This window comes from Phaseolus vulgaris, chromosome 7 (assembly GCF_000499845.2).
Source record: "Phaseolus vulgaris cultivar G19833 chromosome 7, P. vulgaris v2.0, whole genome shotgun sequence".
Lineage (NCBI taxonomy): Eukaryota > Viridiplantae > Streptophyta > Magnoliopsida > Fabales > Fabaceae > Phaseolus > Phaseolus vulgaris.
In genome coordinates this window covers 31,071,642-31,089,937 of record NC_023753.2, presented here as the reverse complement: position 1 = coordinate 31,089,937, position 18,296 = coordinate 31,071,642, and the positions used below count along the sequence as shown (strand labels likewise).

The window sequence follows — 18,296 nt, the reverse complement described above, 5'->3', positions numbered from 1 at the left end:
AATATTAAAATGAATTATTTATTTTAATAATAATTGGGATGGGTATTGTAAGAGCGTGTTTTTTTTTTAAAAACCAATACAACCTCGCCGCAACCCCGAACTAGTCCCTTTCATTTTTTTTCTTTATCTCTCCATGTTCTCTTCTTTCTCTTTCTCTTAATCTTCATTTATTTTAGAATCTGATCATACCACATTGTAACTGAGGAGTTAATGAACATTTATATCTGATCAAATTTTTTAAACAGAGTAAGTTCATTTTTACTCTAGATATCCTTTGTTTTATGTTTTTTCTTAGAATTTAGTCATTAATATTGGTGGTATTAGTTGAGAAGTTTAATCCTCTCAATTTATTTTACTATATACTGAATTTTTGTTATGTTTGGATAACTTGCATTAGGGCTCGTAAATCTTGAAACTTATCCAAATTGCTAGAAGTTGTTTGGAAAGTAAGCAATTAAGGTAAAGAAAGCTAAATTTAATTTTTAATAACACCCTAGGATAGAAGATCTGAATGCGGAAGGGACGTGGTCCCAATATTCAATTTCTCTTGCAGGATGTTGTGTGTTTATATATATTGGGTTGTTTGTTTATATATTATTTAAATTTGTGGAAATATTAGGTTTTAATGATTTAGTATTAAAGTGTTATTTTTTTTTATGTCAAATAGACTTTTGAATATTGCGGATCACTTTTTGAATGATATTGTATGACGGAATGGTATGAAATTAAATTCATACATTTGGAATAATGTATGGACTGATGTTTGTTGTGTATTAAGTATTGATGTCTATGTGGTAACAGAGATTTTCGGGTTCACTGATGATCTAAGTCACATAGATTAAGATATCAGGTGGTGAGAAGTTGATGGGGGAGTTCATGCACACCATGACATATGAGATGCACGAGTTGAGTTGTATTGAACTTACTCTGATCCTTTTTGTTGGATTCGCTGGTAATCTTTAGATTAGGTGTTAGTCTCTGGTAGGACTGACTTAATACGGTCTTCCGGAAGACGTTGTTTGTTGAATATTTTGGATGTGTAAATCCATGTGAGATCTATGTGATTGTTTATTATTGAGATTTAAAGAAAATTGAATAATTTAATAAATTGATCATGTAATCTGGTTTTCTCTTTGGAGTTAAGAGTGTATATTATAAAATTATATTTTCACTAGCTTACTCTTGTTTTTCTTGTTGTGTTTCAACTGTTATGACTGTACTATGTACACGAGCAGATGACCATACAAGTGCAGGAGAACCTTAGAGGTTTCAGAGTTTTATTTTGAACTATGAATATGTAAATATTTGTATTTCTATAAATTATAATCATGTATTAGAAATATTTTGAAAAACTTAAAAGTTTGGATAGAAATTAGTATAATTTTTATTGTAATGGGGTGTTAGAAATGAAGATTTCTTGAATTAAAAGTCTTTACTTTTAAAAAGCGTAACTTATTATAGAACAGTAATATAAAATAATAATTAAGAAAATATTAGCACTAAGATAGTGGTCCTTAAAAATGTTATTTGTTTTGGAATGAAAGAAAATAAAGTGCGAAGAATAAGAAAGGATTAAAATGTTACAATAATATAAAATAATTAATCAGTAGGTGGTTGTTGCAGAGTTGAGTGTTGGAAACCAAAGGAATGAGAAAGACAGGGGAATAAGGAAAGAGTGAAGAGATTTTGAAAAATGTGTATCGGTTTTGGGTTTTAGGTACAATTAGAAACCAAAATTAGAAAGAAGGGATAGTATTTGTAATATTGGTAAAAGTGTAACAGTGTGTAGAAGGATAGAAATGGAAAAAGAGTGTAGGTAGACGGCGTTACAAGTCGCTTTCTACAACACGACACATGAAGTCGGCGAGTGCGGCGCACCACTGTCGCCTCTTTCCTCAGCAGGTTTCTGTCTCTTTTTCTCTCGTCTTTTTCCTCTCTGCCTCCTCTCTTCTGCAACCTCACTCTCCCATTCCACATACTAATACTAAACCAACAACCTCAAAACAAAACAAAACAAAACATTCCTACCAACAAATGGCTGTCTTGTCCATACTCCTTTCTCTTCTCCTCACAACCACCCTCTTCTCTCTCTCCCACCAGCAACCTCCTTTGGACTCCTCCGAACAACAATCTCTTTACCAGATTCTCCACTCCCTCAACCCCACCATTCCCTGGCGCACCCTCTTCCCCGACGACTTCTGCCTCTCCGCCCCACACGGCGTCGTTTGCGACTACCCAACGCAGCTAAACCAAACGCCCCACATCGTCCAACTCAGCTTCGGCTACGTTTCCGACGAAACCCCCAACCCTCCCTGCTCCTCTAACGCCACCCTCAACTTTCATCTCTTCGCCTCCTTCCCCTACCTTCGCAAACTCTTTTTCTACAATTGCTTCAACCACACCCCTCTTTCTCTCTCTTCATCCCTCTCTTTACCTTCCTCCCTCCAGGAACTCGTTTTCATCAACAACCCTTCTTTCATTTCACCTCTCGCTCCTCTCGTTCAAAACCTCACCTCTCTCCGTAGACTTATTTTGATCGGAAACGCTTTTCACGGCGAGGTTCCTTCTCAGATTGGTGCCTTCCTCAACTTGGAAGAGGTTACTTTATCCAGAAACAACCTTAGCGGTGAAATTCCTTCCAGCTTGGGGCTCCTGGACAAACTCAAAGTTCTTGATCTCAGTGGGAACAAGTTTGAAGCTTGTTTACCCGAGTCGCTTGGGAATCTCTCTCGCCTTTTGAAGCTTGATTTGAGCTTCAACGCTTTTGGTTGCAGAATCCCTGAGAGTTTAAGAGGGTTGCAAAGTTTGGAGTTTTTGGATTTAAGCTTCAACCGTTTCGGCAGTTTCGGTGTGCCTTTGTTTGTAGGGGAGGTCCCCACGTTGAAGGAAGTGTATCTGAGTGGGAATTCTCTCTCCGGGGTGATTCCGGAAATATGGGAAAATCTGGGGGGTGTTGAAAGATTGGGGCTTTCAGAGATGGGGCTGGTGGGGAGCATCCCTGTTTCAATGGGGGTATATTTGAAAAATTTGTCTTATCTTGGGCTTGATAACAATAGCCTTGAAGGGCCTGTGCCCTTTGGGCTTTTGGAGTATGGTGGTGAGATCAACTTGGAGAACAACAATTTAAGTGGGAGGGTGAGATTGTCAAGAAGAGTAGGTCAAAAGCTGAAGCTGAAGGTGGCAGGCAACAGAGGGCTCTGTTTGGACAATAAAAGAGGGTGTGAAAGTGGTGGTGGTGGTGGTGGTGATGGGTTGGGTCAACTCGAAGCCTGCAAGAAAACTGATGTTCCTGATGCTGTCGTTTTCAGTAGGGCTTCTTCTCTGCTGCGGTTTGATTCTCTTGCCTTGCTGGTTCGTCTTGCTTCTGTCGCTGCTGGGGTGGTTGTCTTCACGGGATTTTGAGGATGCTTTGGTTGGTTCTTAAGTGTAGAGAATAGGTTTTGTCTTTTTTGTCTCTTAGACTTAAGGAGAAACTTCTTTTTGACCACTAAACAACAAAAAGACATGTTTATTTCTGACCTGGAAACCTTTTTAAATTAACATTGTAAAGTGGTAATGAGGGTGATTGGAGGGCAGTTGCTCATTACTTTCTTATAACTCAAAGTTGGATATATAAATTATTTATTTTATGCTTACCTATTTAAACCATTACACTGTTGTTAACATTTGGTGTATTGGAGTTTCCCTTCACTTTATTTCTTTCTTATTTCTGTGTTCTTATAATTATGCTAGTCTCTTCTAATAATTACATGCATATTAGTTTTCACATCATGTAAAAAATGTAGTGTTCTTGGCGCATGTGTAGCTATATATGTTGAATATGGTTTCCAATAATAGTTTGCACGAGATGAGGAAGGAGTGGTAAAGAAAAGGGTATAGTGTGTAATAATTGATTCTTAACATTGGAGCAGGGAGCTATAAATTGTATGATTTGCAGTGACACTGACAGAAGCAAGAAGCAATATAGATGACAATAATTGAATTGACAATGCATGCATGCTAACCCATATTATTCCCATCTCATTTATTATGTCCTGTGTCCATATGCTAAGAAAAATGAATCTGCACACCTTTACTTTCTTTGCCTTTTATGTTATGATTACGCCAACTGTAAAAATGAATTTACAGCTAACTTTTTTTATATAAATACTTACTTAATGATTATCAATGTATTTAAACAAAACAATCGACTATAAACACTACCACGAATATGATTTATTTTTCACAAAAAGTCAAATTTCTCTTCGTTTTTTATGTTACATTTGATTTTATTCTTCGATGAAACACCAACACGATAACGGGATTTCCTTCCACCACGTTTGAAACGAAAATGTTGATATTAATCTCAAGAAGAAGAAAAAGTATTGAAACCAGAATGAACAAGTTGACTGATTGGTGCGTAATTACATATGAGCAGTGGGTGATAATACAATACTTTCTATATAAAATACGAAATGAAGAAACAACAGAAATAATAATAATAATAATAATAATGATAAATATTAAAATGGGGGAAGGAAGTGTGTTGTTCTAGTTTCAAGAGTTATCTGTACAGAAGACTAAACTAATAGGGTAAAAATAGAGCAATATTACAGCAAAAGATCATGTTCAGCTTGATCAAAGGTGGTGACTGGGGTGTTCCTGGGCTTGGGTTGGGCCGGGGATCCGGAATCGGAAGTAAGTTGGGCTTTGGATCTTAATTTGGATGGGACGCCACTAGAAGTGTCCTTTGGTTTGTGGCGACGGGTCTTTTTAGGAATATTATTATCCGGTGAGGGTAGGGTGGAAGGTAGGGGATATGGATCCGAATATTCGGGTATTCGGGTCGGGTGGGGCTCTTCTTTGGGCTTGTTGGAAGATTTCCTTGTTCGCGGTTTGGTTGTCTTTTCTCTTACGGGAGAATCCGTCAGACCCGTTGATTGTCTTTTAGACGCCTTCGGTAAATCTGCTGAATCTCGACTACTTCTTCTCTTTGGTTCTATGTTCAAACATTTTTACCCATTTAAATTCTAATAATAATAAACTAAATTAATAAAAAAAATGTACCTTCGGGTACACGTTTCACTCCATTCTCTTGTCCTTTATTTTGAACATCTACACCTGGAGAAGTTTTAAATTCGTTCATCTGAAAATCAACATAAGCGTAAACGCAAAGCCATTTCTCTTTAGGTAACACTTGCAAGATCAAATATTGATGATTAACAATTAACAAAAGTCATTAAGAAAATTGAGAATTACCCAGCTGGGAGAATTTACAGAGGGTCCATCCCACCCTATATGAGCCACGTGTTTTACATCTGTGGGAAATCCGATCTGAATTTCTTGTTCTTTTTCACCCTCTGTCATGTCACGTTTTTTTAAAAAAAATTAACATCAAGAAAAAAAAAATTATGCTAACAAAAAGCATTAGAAATTGAATTGCTTACCAAATATTTGAGTAAAGTATCTAAAGCCTTTCAGAATGCCCTTCACCTTGCCGCCGGACATGCTCAACTCAGCAAAATTTGATGCGTTTGAATTCTCTTTTGGAAATTTTCAATGATGTGGTTGTGATTGGTTAACCTCAAGTCAAATCTGGAAGATGAGAAACCAACATTGATTTCGAGATAGGTCCACGACGCAACAACTTTCTTTGTTGAACATTCAACGATGCGTGTATGCTGGAATTGAAGACATCATCCCATGAGAACCCGTCAAAGGATGCTTCAAGGTATCTGTGTTTTGTTTTTCTTCTTAGTGTGTGCAAATTGGGTTTCTACTTGGTTTTTTTTTTTTTTTTTGCGTTTGAAGAGAGAGAAAGGTTATGGTTCAAAAACTTGAGGCAGTTTTTGACAAAAGTGTGACGAAGATGGGAATGGTGAGAAAAGGGCTGAGTCTAACTAACATTTCTGTTAAAAGAATGTCCATCTTTGATTTCCTTGAATTGTTGGTTGGTTGGTTTTTCCACACAATCAAGGCCAGAAGCTTTTCGAAATTTGAGGTGTTACGATGAGAAGTAATATAAAGCAAAATTAAGGGAAACAATTTGAAAATGCTAAATTTAAAACCCTTTAACAGGTCATTTGTAAAAAAATATAAGTCCACATGAATGGAAAATAGATGATTGGATATTCCTCATTCCTAAATTCATGGGAATTGCCTCCATTTTACAATTATCTTACGTAAAAAAAAGTAATAATACAGTTATACTCCACTTAAATTATATTTTTCAATCTACATCATATAGATACTCTGCATAATCTAATAAAGTTGTCAAATTACTTATTATCTCAAATCTCTATTATTATCTAGTCTTTATATATTAGTATTAAAAAATAAATTTTATGTTTAATTCAATCGATTTGCATCCATTTATATTATAAGTGATTTATATTGGGTGGTCTAATAAATCTAATCAACTATAGTAAATGACTAATATCATATTAAGATAGAATAAATATTATTAAGTTAATAATATTCTTCCACTTAGCACATTTTTTTATAATCCTCAACATCCACTTTTCTGCGAACTAATTCAAGAGTTTTAATCTTACAAATTCCCTAGCCCTTCTTTGAAGAAATTATTAGTTTCCATGTATTAGGATATAATTTACTTTTAATGAGAAACCTAGGAGTATGTATGAAGACTGACTGGACAAGAAAAGAAAAAAAAAAGAGATGGGAAGAAAGAAGAGTAAAAACAGGTAAATTTTGCATTGTTTAAATTTAAAAAATGAAAAGTAATTAACTTATTTTTATTAATTTAATTTAATATATATATATATATATAAAAAAAACATAGTTATATTAAACTAAACTTCAACTTTTAAAATTCAATATTAGTTACAACATTAGCTCATGTTATTGAGATACATTGGCTCTTACATCTCGTCAGAAAGACTTTCATAAAGAAACTTTTGTATAATTTTTTTTTATCAGCAATGAATAAATTAAATTAAGAGAGATACTTCAGAGGTATCCCAACCCTTGTACAAAAATCACAATGTTACTCCTCCTTATAGCTTAGAGTACCAACCATTATATGGCTTAATCTACATCATTACAAACCCAAAGTTGATTTCATATACCTATATCAGCACAAAGCTAACACCTACCCCCAATCTGCAGTACAACCTGTTGGAGGAGCAAAGTGTGTAACTAGAGCCACATGGAGCAGCCTTCGAAGAGAGCACCAGCATCATAGAAAGCTTAAAATGAATAAAAAAGATTTTGTGGCAGCAAAATGCAGCAATTACTTTGCCAAGCAGCATATTACACCATCATTCCAGCTCCATCCAAGCCAAAGAATATATATATACAGTATTGAACCTTAAAAGCAAGAGAAAATCTTACCCTCGTGGTCTTGGTGCCCAGAGAGAACTTAAAGCACTTAGACGGCCATAATACTCTCCACTCACAACAAAACATCTTGCTGCTTGTCGAAATGACAGTAATCGACATAACTGGTGAAGGGTTTGTTCTCTCAAATTAACAGCCTGGCCAACAAATCCTTCAAGGTTGACAAATGCATATTCCATGTCAAACATTGCAGCTCCAGAACTTATACTTCCGCCAGCTCCACCACACCCCATAAACACTCCCTGAGAGCGGCTCTTTAAAGGTCTTGTTCAAGATGTTTGAGCTTTAGACTACTTGACTCTAGTTGCTGCACATAAGCCTAACGGACCGGGCTATTCACATCCAAGACTCCTGTGTTTCAGCTTGTTATTCCACTCCATATCAGTATACACTCCCGCATAATGGTTCAAAAAACAGCACTTAAGAGGAGCCCATGTGCCCCAAGGAACCTTATAAAAGATGTATATATATGCAACCACAATGCCACGGTAATACAGCAGGAGAACAAGCAAAAAAGCTAAGATTAAGGTTGCCTCAAGACAAAGCTAAAGAAAAGGAAAAGAAACTGCAACAGAACAAGCCCATCCACAAAGAAACTGATCAGCTGTTGTTTTTCCTTATGACAATATCAACAGCCCCAAATCCCAAGCCTTCACAACCGCATACCACGTACTTCCCCAAAAAGCAAAAGAGGGACTAGTAAAGCTGCTAGAGAAGTTCCACCCCTCTATCACCAACCTTTAAAGAGAAATTCCACTCCAGCATACATAAAGTAACTGCACAAACCCAAACCACTACTTCTCATGGTCAACAACTAAGCCGAACCAACCTGATCCTCTTTCTTTAGAGCTAAACATAGTCATTACAACAGTGCCACCAAGCATGAGGTCAAAAGCAACTTCCCTATTTTGCAGCATCACAAGACATCATGTCTATTCCAACTAGGCAACAGGGGAGATTAAAGAAGAACTAGATATCAAATGCATCTACCACCCTTCCTTTCAAAGATCACAACCTTGAAAACTTTAGAACTTATAGTACATTGTAGCTGATAGCGAGATGCTTCAGTTACTGCTAGTCTGGGGTTGACACAAACATCACCAGCAATGCAGAAAAAGATTTATCAGCACATACATAAGTAACCATATACCGAATAAGAGTGTCAAACTCCCTTAAATGCTGCAGGAATGCCATGAACCTACTCCACCCGTAACCAACAAAGAGAGATAACTCCACCACAGCACCATCAGCCTACTTCATAACACCAACTTTGGCCCCCACAGCAGACGACACTTTCACTCTACTGTCCTGAGCACCAAATAGACCATAACTAGGCAGCCTATTTGCTGCAACAGCTTGTTAACAGACCCTTCAGAGCTTCCAACATAGCTTCCCATTGGTTACCACCCCTTCCTCACCTCAAGACAAGGCCATACAGCCTACCACCCATTAATAAAATTATCTAAGGCTTCTAATGCAGGGAAGGGGGTTCAGAACCCAATCTACAAAAGAATAGTTATAATAGGGTACCTTGTGTTTTAACCACAACCAAGATTTGAGTTGTGCTTTTTGAAAGACCTCTTCAACATCAACTATTCCTTGCTTGAAAATAACATTATTCTTTTGTTCCCAGATACTCTAAATTACCGCTGCCCATAGCCCTTTCCATACCAGGTTTTGATTGTTACTAACCTGAACTAGATGGAAACTCTCAAAGTGACGTTTCAAATCATTATGCTGGACACCTTGGATGTCAATCCATCTAAAACACAATGACCAAACGCTCTGGGAATGTTTGCACTCTAAGAACAGATGTTGACTAGATTCATCCGCAGCTTGACACATACCACATAATGTAGAGTCAAGAGCAACCCCTCTCCGACTCAGACATAATCTAGTAGGAACTCTATCCAATAACACCCTCCAAGTTGTAGTCAACACATTAGGTAAAGTTTTGACCTTCCACAAACAAGTGAAGAGATCATTGTGCCCACTGGCGTAATTAGCAAGTAAATCATAAGCAGACTTCACAGAGAACAACCTGGGATCTTCATACCCCCATTCCTGAACGTCCTTGGCCTCCTTATAAAGGGGGATCCTCGATATAAAGGAATACAATTCCTCCTCCAATTGAGATTCTCATACGAACCTCTCCCGTCTCCACCTTAGACGCCAACACCAAACCGACTCTTCCCTTCCCCCTACCTCTCCCACTTTTAGACCATGGTCCAGGGATAAAGAGTACAACCTTGGATAAAGAGTTTTGAGGTTACAGTTGTCAATCCATCCATCCTCCCAGAATCTGGCTTTATCTCCTATTCCTAATTTCCATCTCAAAGCCTTTGAAAACCAACCTACCCCTCCTCCCTCACCACACACCTGTGATACGTCCCTCCACCACCAAGATTGGTGTTTAACATGGACCCTTAGGTTGTCTCCTTCCATGCCATATTTCGACACTAACAGATCTTTCCATTTCCCTACCTCTTCGCTTACAAAACGCCATTTCCACTTAGCTAATAAAGCAACATTGAACTTACGAATATCCTTAATCCCCAAGCCTCCCTCCTGTTTAGGTTTACATAAATTCTCCCAACTCACCCACAGAATAGGTTTGTTCTCCTTCCCCCACCCCCAAAGAAACCTCCTTTAAATACTGATAATACTTTTGCAAACAGACTCAGGGATCTTGAAGAAGGATAGATAGAAAAGTGGTAGCGCTGTAAATACCGACTTTATTAGACATATTCTACCTGCCAAAGACAGAAATCTTCCCCTCCACACACTAAGCCTGGCCTTTAGTTTGTCTAGGATTGGCTCCCAAAAGATCTTCTTCCTCGGATTACCTCCCACTTCCAGGCCTAGATATTTAAAAGGAACTTTCATCAAATTACAATTCAGAGTGTTTGCATACGCGCAAGGGTCCTACTTTCCACATTCATGCCAGTTAGATTTGACTTATTGAAGTTGATCTTCAGACCTGAGGCAAGCTCATAACCCCTGAGAATGGCCTTGATGGTTACCACATTATGAAAAGAGTCTTCACACATGAACAAGGTATCATCCGCGAATTGTAGCAAGCACACTTCTACTTCATTCCTTCCAATCTTCACACCTGATAGCAGATTAGCTTTTAAAGCTTGTCTTACTAACCCTGCTAAGCCTTCAGCTACCACTAAGAAAAGGAACGACACTAACGGGTCACCCTGCCTCAACCCTCTCGAAGGACAAAATTCCTCCGTAGGACTACCATTAACCAACACTGATATCGATGCTGATTCCAAACATGCTCTAACCCAATTAATCCACCTACTATGGAACCCCATCCTTTGCATAATATGATATAAGAATTCCCATCTCACTGAATCATACGCCTTCTCATAATCCACCTTCAAACACAACCCTTTTCTCCCATTCCTCCTGAAATCCTCCACCACCTCATTTGCAATGAGGACACTATCTAATATCCCTATGTCCTTCAAAAAAGCTGATTGACTTTCATCGATAACAGATGGTAAGACCTTCTTAATTCTACATGATAGGACCTTTGAGATAATTTTGTACATAGCCCCCACTAGAGAAATAGGCCTATATTGCTCAAGCTTTAAAGGGTCCCTCACTTTAGGAACTAAGGCTATAAAGGATGCATTACACCCTTTCAGTATATAACCCGAGACCTGAAAAAGCTTCACCGCTGCTACAACCTCACCTTTCATAATATCCCAACTCTTCTTGATAAAGTTAAAATTATAGTCATCCGGTCCTGAGCTTTTATTCCCTTCACACTGCCAAATCGCTTCCCGTATCTCTTCCTCAGAAAAGTCAGCAATAAGACTAAGATTATCTTCCACAGATAGACATTTAAACTCCACCTCACCAAGTCAAACCCCAAAATCTTTTGTTTTCTCAAATCTTTTTTCAAACAACTTTTTCGCCTCTCTCTGAACAACCTCTATAACTTCACTTGTAGATTTCCTGTTTTTATATTATTTGTATGTTAAAAAAAAGTTAACCATTTTTTTACAAATTTTGTAATGTTAAATTTGTTGGTTTAAACAATTAATGCCAACCTTGAAGTTGGGTTAGAGCCGTGTTACTATGCATTCCTAGACATACCTTTACTAATCTAAGATATTTCACATTTTAAACTCCATCGAGAGTAAAATCTTATTTGTTGGGTAATATTTTAAGTTAGAAGTATATTAGAAATTCTAAAAGAATTGACAATTACGAATATGCTAATTCATCGTGAAACAAATTTTTGAAGGTTTTAAGTTTTTTGTTCTGTCCTTTCTGGATCCAAGGAAAAAAAGTTCCTCTTTCTTCTCTCATCTGTGTTTTCGCTATTTGTGTTCAAGCTTTTTCATTACTAACGGAGGTAGAAGGTTAACAACCTAATTGATCAAGAAATTAAGAAGTGTAGTTTGGATTTTAAGTTATTTTAACTGCTGTGTCATGTGCTTTTATTATAAATAGAATTTTTTATTAAATTTTAGATTATGAAGATATGAATATTATGTTAAGTTAGAAATCTTGTCAGGACAAATGCTTACAGGTGAATATGATATAAGTTTATTAAACTAATTAGTTTTCATCGTCAATTTTTGAACAAATTAGTCATAAATCCATTACAGGGTATAAACAAATTGGGATTGATCCATAAATCCATTTAATCCAATCTACTTCATTTATATTTCATTTTTCTTTGTCAACATGTTCATCTCATTATTTTAAATAATTATTCATTTTCTAATTGCAATAACAGATGGGGGTATTATTTATTATTCTGATTTAATTAGTTGGTGTTATCTATTTGCTGCATTACATATTTTAATTTTACTAAAAAAAAGAAAAAGTCATTTTTCTAATTTTTCTAGTTTCTATTTTAAATTTTCAAATATTCCTTTTTTCAATTAGTCAATCCGGTTAATCAACCTAATTAAAATCATATTGAATTAGTCACATTTTATGTTACTACAACCACTTTTCCCTTTTTTTTATTTCAGCTGATTTAATTTTGAGCCAACAGAATACAAGAAAAACATTTGTCATCAAACATTCAAAATTGAATAACCTCAATTTAGAAACAGGTTTTGGCCTCTTAAAGGAATATCCATGTCTAATAGATAAATAAACAAGTATTTCCATGTTATTTGCATAATATAGAGTTAAGGGAATTCAACCGGGAAAAACCAAAAAGGAAGGGAGCAGTATCTTGAATTGTGAGAGAAGCCAAAGAGCAAACCACGTGCACCAACCCAAACGACCTTCAAGTTGGAAATCACTAACTTATTGGAAACGCTTTGATAAGCACTGCAGCTTCAGTAAGACTTCTTGCATCAATCCCTTTCTCATCAATATGTTTTAACACGAAAAATAATGTTATAACTAAACCGAATTTTAAATCTGAGAAGTAACTCTTCATTTGTAAGCAGCTTTTACTGCTTTTTGGGCAGCATCATCTAAATCTTCCGCCGTTATTAATGCCATACCACTTTCCTGTTCCATTGATAATAAAAAACATACTAAGCAACTCTTCAATAACACTTTTCATTATATTATAATTAATAAATCTAACATTTACCTTCAAAATTCTTTTTCCTTGATCAACATTGGTGCCTTCCAGACGAACAATTACTGGTACTTTCAGTGCAACCTTGAGAACAATGGCAAGAAAAGTTAATGCTATTATAATATCAGGATAAAATAGGTGTCATGTTCAATCCCAAATCTTTTTCAAATAAAAAGAGAACGAGAACAATGATATTGGTTCTTTATGTCAAATTTTATTTCAAAACTTGCAATATCCACAATTTACATCAACATCATAGACAAAAATTGAAATGTTATAACTTATAAGGCGCCAAATATAAAGAATCTACATTTTCTTGGCTTCATCTTAGTCTTTCAATATCAAAAAGATCCAAATAAAACCATAGTCTAAAGAGCTAATGAGGATAAGATTAAAAAGTTAATCTGAACAGATAAATAACCCTCTTCGTTCTCATTATATGGTAGCACAGAAGGAAGAGGAACAAAACTGGTTTTTAAAGGCAAGTTTTTTTGTTTGTTTTTTTTTTTTTTTTTTGGAAAGAGAGGGAGAGGGCATCGATATAGTCATAGCCTTACTAACCTCTTTTGCAGCATTCACTATTCCACTTGCTATAACATCACACTTCATTATACCACCAAAAATATTAACCAAAATTGCCTTCACTTTGTCATCAGCAGTCAATATTTTAAATGCCTCAATCACCTGAATTACATAATTGCATCAAATATGAACAAAAAATCATAAGACAGAGATTATTCATATTAAACAATATTTTTAATTGTCTTTTTGGAGTATAGTCTAGGTTAATGCACCAATAGATTACAAATTGATCTGATAAAGGACATAAGAACAATTATGTTGATCATGATGGTTAATAGTAATACCAACTTCAAGACCTTACCTGGCCTTCAGAGGCATTCCCACCAACATCCAGAAAATTGGCAGGAGTACCCCCATGCAATTTAATTATATCCATTGTGGCCATCGCCAACCCTGCTCCATTCACCATGCAGCCAATTTCTCCATCTAACCCAATATAATTTAAGTCTGCCTTTGCAGCAGTCACCTGCTCAAAGATAAAAGCCACAACATTACACGCAATAAAGAATGTAGATTCAAGGATATAAGGGCTTGATAACCAGTCACAAATAGATAGATCATGTGAAATTTGGCATTGCCATATGGAATCGTTGCTAGGAAGAAAAAGGAACTACCTACTGCAAATACCATGAAGACTACCAATAAAGTTATAGACATAATAAAATAAGGATTCATATTTTCCCTTCGTGATAATAAGTAAGGAGGAGGTGTACTACATATAACCTAAAAGGTGCCAACAATTGAATAATGACCCTACAGGTATCATCATTTAGTGAATTTAAACAAAACTAAATAACATTAAAACAATATCCTAATATTCTAATGTCTTAACCCCATCTAATAAATTCCTTTAACCATTTAGGTTTTATGGCATTTCTGGACCTTCCTAAACCATCCTAACAATCTCACTGTCTTACCATAAGTATGTCATAAACTTAAGCTCCACATACATATCAAAAGCAGAACAGTGCCACGAAAGAAATGTGTAGCTACATGAATAAGGCTGACGTGTATATGGGACAGGCTGAATTTGGTTTCTTAACATGAACCCACCCAACATACGGTCAGGCCAATTTTTTGACCTGAACACAGGACCAGCCCAATTAATAACCTGCCCAACCTATTAAGACAAAACATAAAAAATTGAATATTAAGAATGTTGCTATTGCATATCTATGTCTTAAAATTTAGAAGTAGGAAAGTAAAGCTAAGGAATGTTACACAATATATATTACAAAACAAAGCATATCAATATAAATATATTATCATGTTATGTAAAAGGTATTATTTGAAGTCGAGCCCTTTCTTAGTTGTCACTAATTACAAAAAACGCTTACTATGGCATCATGCCAAGTCGGGCTTACTTAAAATAAGTTCTGGATCTAACCCAAAAACACATTACACCTAATTCTTGAGGAAATTCTCAGCTGGGTTGAATCCCCCTAAGCCAAGTGGCAAAGAAGGTGTGGGTCTAGGCATCATATGCTCCATTCCCATGTAAGGTAAAACACAAACAAAATAAGAAGTAAACCTCTCGAGGGTCCTCTTGTGTTGTATCTCGGAGAGCAAATATATGTTTTTGACGATATGCAGCATTATCGTCAAAATTCAACTTAGCATCAGCAGCCACCAACTGGTTATCAGCTGTCTCTGCTATGGGATTGATCTGTTCAAAATAATCAATTTTTTGAGACATTCTTCATAAAATAAACTTGTATAAAGTCAGACAACTAAAACTTGCTTATGCTTACTTCCAAAAGAGTGCAGTCACAATCAACAAAAAGTTTATACAAATTCTTCACTTGTTCGATTGACTTATTTCTATCAGCTCCTTTGGGAGCCAAACCATCAACAACCTTTGCAGCATTTTCATCAGTAATTCCTTCAAAAACATCGATAGGTACCTACTAGAAAGAAAGAGTGCATCAGGTGTGTCTTGCAAAGAAGACTGCTCAGGCAAAAAATTATACCATCACAGAAGAACCATGGATCACAAACCTTTATAATCATGTCAGGAAATTTCTCTGCAAGATCTTCAATGCTGGTTCCTCCTTTGCTACAAGCAATTATAATCTACAAAACAAAAAACAAAACAAAAAAATAATAATTGCATTAAGCAATATAACAGTTTATTGGTAATAAGAATTTAACTTTGTATATATAAAGCAAATCAAAGATAACATATTGAAATAGAAAACTTACTGGACCAGCAGTTGTACGATCCAGGGTTATAGCAAAGTACATCTCATTTACAAGAGAAAGCTTTTCGCACAAGTAAACCTGTGGAACATGGAAAATGCAAAGTTAAACAAAAAACCCCCTTTTAGTGAATATTTCTATATAAATGAATTGAATGATACCCAAAATAAAACAAAATAGCCATGGCCATTGTGCATCCAATTTTCAAAATAAAGAAACTATGAGCATTGCATAAGGTATTTGAATACCCAATTGGGTATTATTCACATGAAATTTACTTTCATTATCAATACAGCAGGTTAGGAATCAAATGGAACAAGTGGTTAGCACAATTGGTTATTAATTAATAGCTTAAGTAAGAATAAATAGAAATCTTTTGAGAGGAAGAATGTTCAGTTAACCAGTTCAAGGACTAAAAGTAACAGGGGTTCATCAGTTCAACTGTCAGACTACACCAGTTCATGTGTTGAAATCAACCTACATAAAACCGGACTACAACTGTGAAGTAACTGAACTAATAATTGGAAGCACCAAATTATCTCTGAACGTATTACAGAAACAACACCCATTGGAGGCTCAAAAGAGGTTTGCTATTTTTTCCATAAAGAAAACAAACAATAAGTACTCACGCATTATACCCCTGTGAAGGTACATACATTGCCAGACCAAATGTTCAATTTCTAGAAATGAAAATTCCTGGCATATACATACAAACTAAAAATGCTAGCATATTTGCATGGAGAATGGTTGAATAATTTCAAACCTTGCTAACTATCTTGCCCTGAGGACCAGTTTGTTTGGTAACTAGTATCTGTCCAAGCATCTTCCCTGAAATAATAAGAATAATGACAGTGACAGCAATGAAATAATAATAGTACTAAGAAAAAATATCACTGAAAATCGTATTATAAAGTACTATATCCAATATGAATTCAATTTAATAAATCAATGCATATGAGCACGTTACTTCATAGGGCATAGTTTTGTATTGAAAGCCAAAAAACATATAATGAGAACAAGGAAATTGCAATTAGAGGAATAAAGGGGGAGACATGCATTACCAGCTAAGTCTTCAACCTGGTCAGTCTTAACAATGTGCACTCCTCCCTGAAGGCCGCTTTTAAATGTTCCCAAGCCTCTTCCACCGGCTAAAATTTGACTCTTAACTACCAACTGCACAATAATCCCATTTACACCGTTCGTCATCATAGTCACATGCAATCGAACCCAGCCACGACATTATTACACAAAAGAAAACTTGCAGAACTAAGGTTTCTATTGTTCCTAAAGGAAAGAATTAATAGAAACACAGAATTTTTCTGAGAGCATCAAGATGTGACATGGATTACCTCCTTTTCATTAGGAAAAAAGTCCTTAATGGCCTTTCTGGCCTCTTCAACAGAGGAAACAGCCACGCCCCTTGGAACATTCACACCGTGTTTACCCATCAACTCAGCGCCCTAGTTTTATGAAAATTCAATAGTCATTAAAAGCGATGCTCGCTCGATCAATAAATCAAAGAGGTTCGAGAAATAAACATCCACAATTTCACAAATTATATATTGAAGAAACTTCATATTCATTTTCTATAGAAACTATTAATCATCGATTATTAAAACAAAGGCACGAAAAGAACAGATTCGGTGAGAGGCATCTCTGGGAACAGATTCCGTGAAGGTCGGAATTGATTTGTAAATCATAATAATATATCGATGACGATGAGGAAGGATAAAGGAGATAGACCTGATACTCGTGGATGTTGAGGCGGCGGAGTTGGTGGTGCTGCCATTTTCCGGCAACCGAGAGGGAGCGAGAGACGAGTTTGTTAAGCAATCCCCTCACCATTGTTGTTGCGAATTTGCAGATCGGAGAGTGGAACGATCAAATGGAATTGGATTCGTTTGAACAGTGAGAAAACCTCTGCCTCTTATGCTCCCTTCAATGTTCAAACACTGCGCAGTCTGTGGCAGACTCCAAGACCCTAGCAATTTTTTTTTTGTTTAAAAAAAAGAAAAATAAAAATTCCAAATACCATATGTTTAAACCTATTGTTTTTCTTCTGTGTAATAATGTTTAATAGCCTAACTCAAATACAGTAGAAGTACAGTATATCATGTATAATTGAAAACAAACAAAATATGGTTAATTATTATTTTGTATACAATTTTACTCTCTATTAAATTAAAATAATTATTATCTAATAGTATAATTTTTAATTAAAAATAATTATATTATTATTCAACTTTTACTTTTATATTTTTTTTTATATTTTCAAAAATTATATTATTTTAATATAATAAAAATATAGCCACTGTAACACATGTACTTTTATTAGTGGTCTAAGAATACTATGGTTTTTACCATAAATTACAACCAAATTATTACAAATTAGAACAAATAGGGCAAACATATAAGTGGTCAGTGTATATATAATTCTAAAAAAATAGAAAATAAATAATTTCATAAAGATGAAAGTTGAAAAACTATCTTTTTTTTAAGAAAGAAAAGATATGAAGTAAAGGGCATTAAATAAAATTATTTAATTTAATAAAGAGTAAAATTTTAATGAATATATATATATATATATATATCACCACAAAAAAAA

General features: G+C 35.4%; 3 protein-coding genes across 3 annotated transcripts; 1 reads left to right on the top strand and 2 right to left on the bottom strand.

Annotated features, from left to right (window-relative positions):
* The first annotated feature begins 1,634 nt into the window (after nt 1-1,634).
* Nucleotides 1,635-3,635, top strand: LOC137829957 (piriformospora indica-insensitive protein 2). The gene has a single exon (XM_068636998.1). The coding sequence runs from the start codon at nt 1,855-1,857 to the stop codon at nt 3,400-3,402; it is 1,548 nt and encodes a 515-aa protein (XP_068493099.1). The 5' UTR covers nt 1,635-1,854; the 3' UTR covers nt 3,403-3,635.
* Nucleotides 3,636-4,478: 843 nt separating this feature from the next.
* LOC137828167 (CRIB domain-containing protein RIC6-like) lies at nt 4,479-5,966 on the bottom strand. Its single transcript, XM_068634629.1, has 4 exons — nt 5,427-5,966; nt 5,239-5,339; nt 5,047-5,125; nt 4,479-4,978 (listed from the first exon to the last, which is right to left on the bottom strand). Exons 1-4 carry the CDS (start codon nt 5,485-5,487, stop codon nt 4,590-4,592), a joined length of 630 nt encoding a protein of 209 aa, XP_068490730.1. The 5' UTR covers nt 5,488-5,966; the 3' UTR covers nt 4,479-4,589.
* Nucleotides 5,967-12,382: 6,416 nt separating this feature from the next.
* On the bottom strand, nt 12,383-17,774 carry LOC137829956 (succinate--CoA ligase [ADP-forming] subunit beta, mitochondrial). Its single transcript, XM_068636997.1, has 12 exons — nt 17,435-17,774; nt 17,041-17,151; nt 16,753-16,864; nt 16,455-16,519; nt 15,695-15,772; nt 15,491-15,565; nt 15,244-15,396; nt 15,024-15,158; nt 13,794-13,958; nt 13,472-13,594; nt 12,923-12,994; nt 12,383-12,837 (listed from the first exon to the last, which is right to left on the bottom strand). The coding sequence occupies exons 1-12, from the start codon at nt 17,534-17,536 to the stop codon at nt 12,760-12,762; spliced, it is 1,269 nt and encodes a 422-aa protein (XP_068493098.1). The 5' UTR covers nt 17,537-17,774; the 3' UTR covers nt 12,383-12,759.
* Between the last annotated feature and the right edge of the window lie 522 nt (nt 17,775-18,296).

What these genes read in the sequence shown, in the direction of transcription:
- LOC137829957 (XM_068636998.1), top strand. Translation starts at nt 1,855, where the DNA reads ATGAAGTCGGCGAGTGCGGCGCACCACTGTCGCCTCTTTCCTCAGCAG.
- LOC137828167 (XM_068634629.1), bottom strand. Translation starts at nt 5,487, where the DNA reads ATGTCCGGCGGCAAGGTGAAGGGCATTCTGAAAGGCTTTAGATACTTT. An exon ending in ATACTTTACTCAAATATTTG is followed by an intron (nt 5,340 to 5,426) that starts GTAAGCAATTCA and finishes GTGACATGACAG; the next exon opens with AGGGTGAAAAAGAACAAGAA. An exon ending in AGTGAAACGTGTACCCGAAG is followed by an intron (nt 4,979 to 5,046) that starts GTACATTTTTTT and finishes GTTTGAACATAG; the next exon opens with AACCAAAGAGAAGAAGTAGT.
- LOC137829956 (XM_068636997.1), bottom strand. Translation starts at nt 17,536, where the DNA reads ATGGTGAGGGGATTGCTTAACAAACTCGTCTCTCGCTCCCTCTCGGTT. An exon ending in CCAGGTTGAAGACTTAGCTG is followed by an intron (nt 16,520 to 16,752) that starts GTAATGCATGTC and finishes TTATTATTTCAG; the next exon opens with GGAAGATGCTTGGACAGATA. An exon ending in TAGTGAATGCTGCAAAAGAG is followed by an intron (nt 12,995 to 13,471) that starts GTTAGTAAGGCT and finishes ATTGTTCTCAAG; the next exon opens with GTTGCACTGAAAGTACCAGT.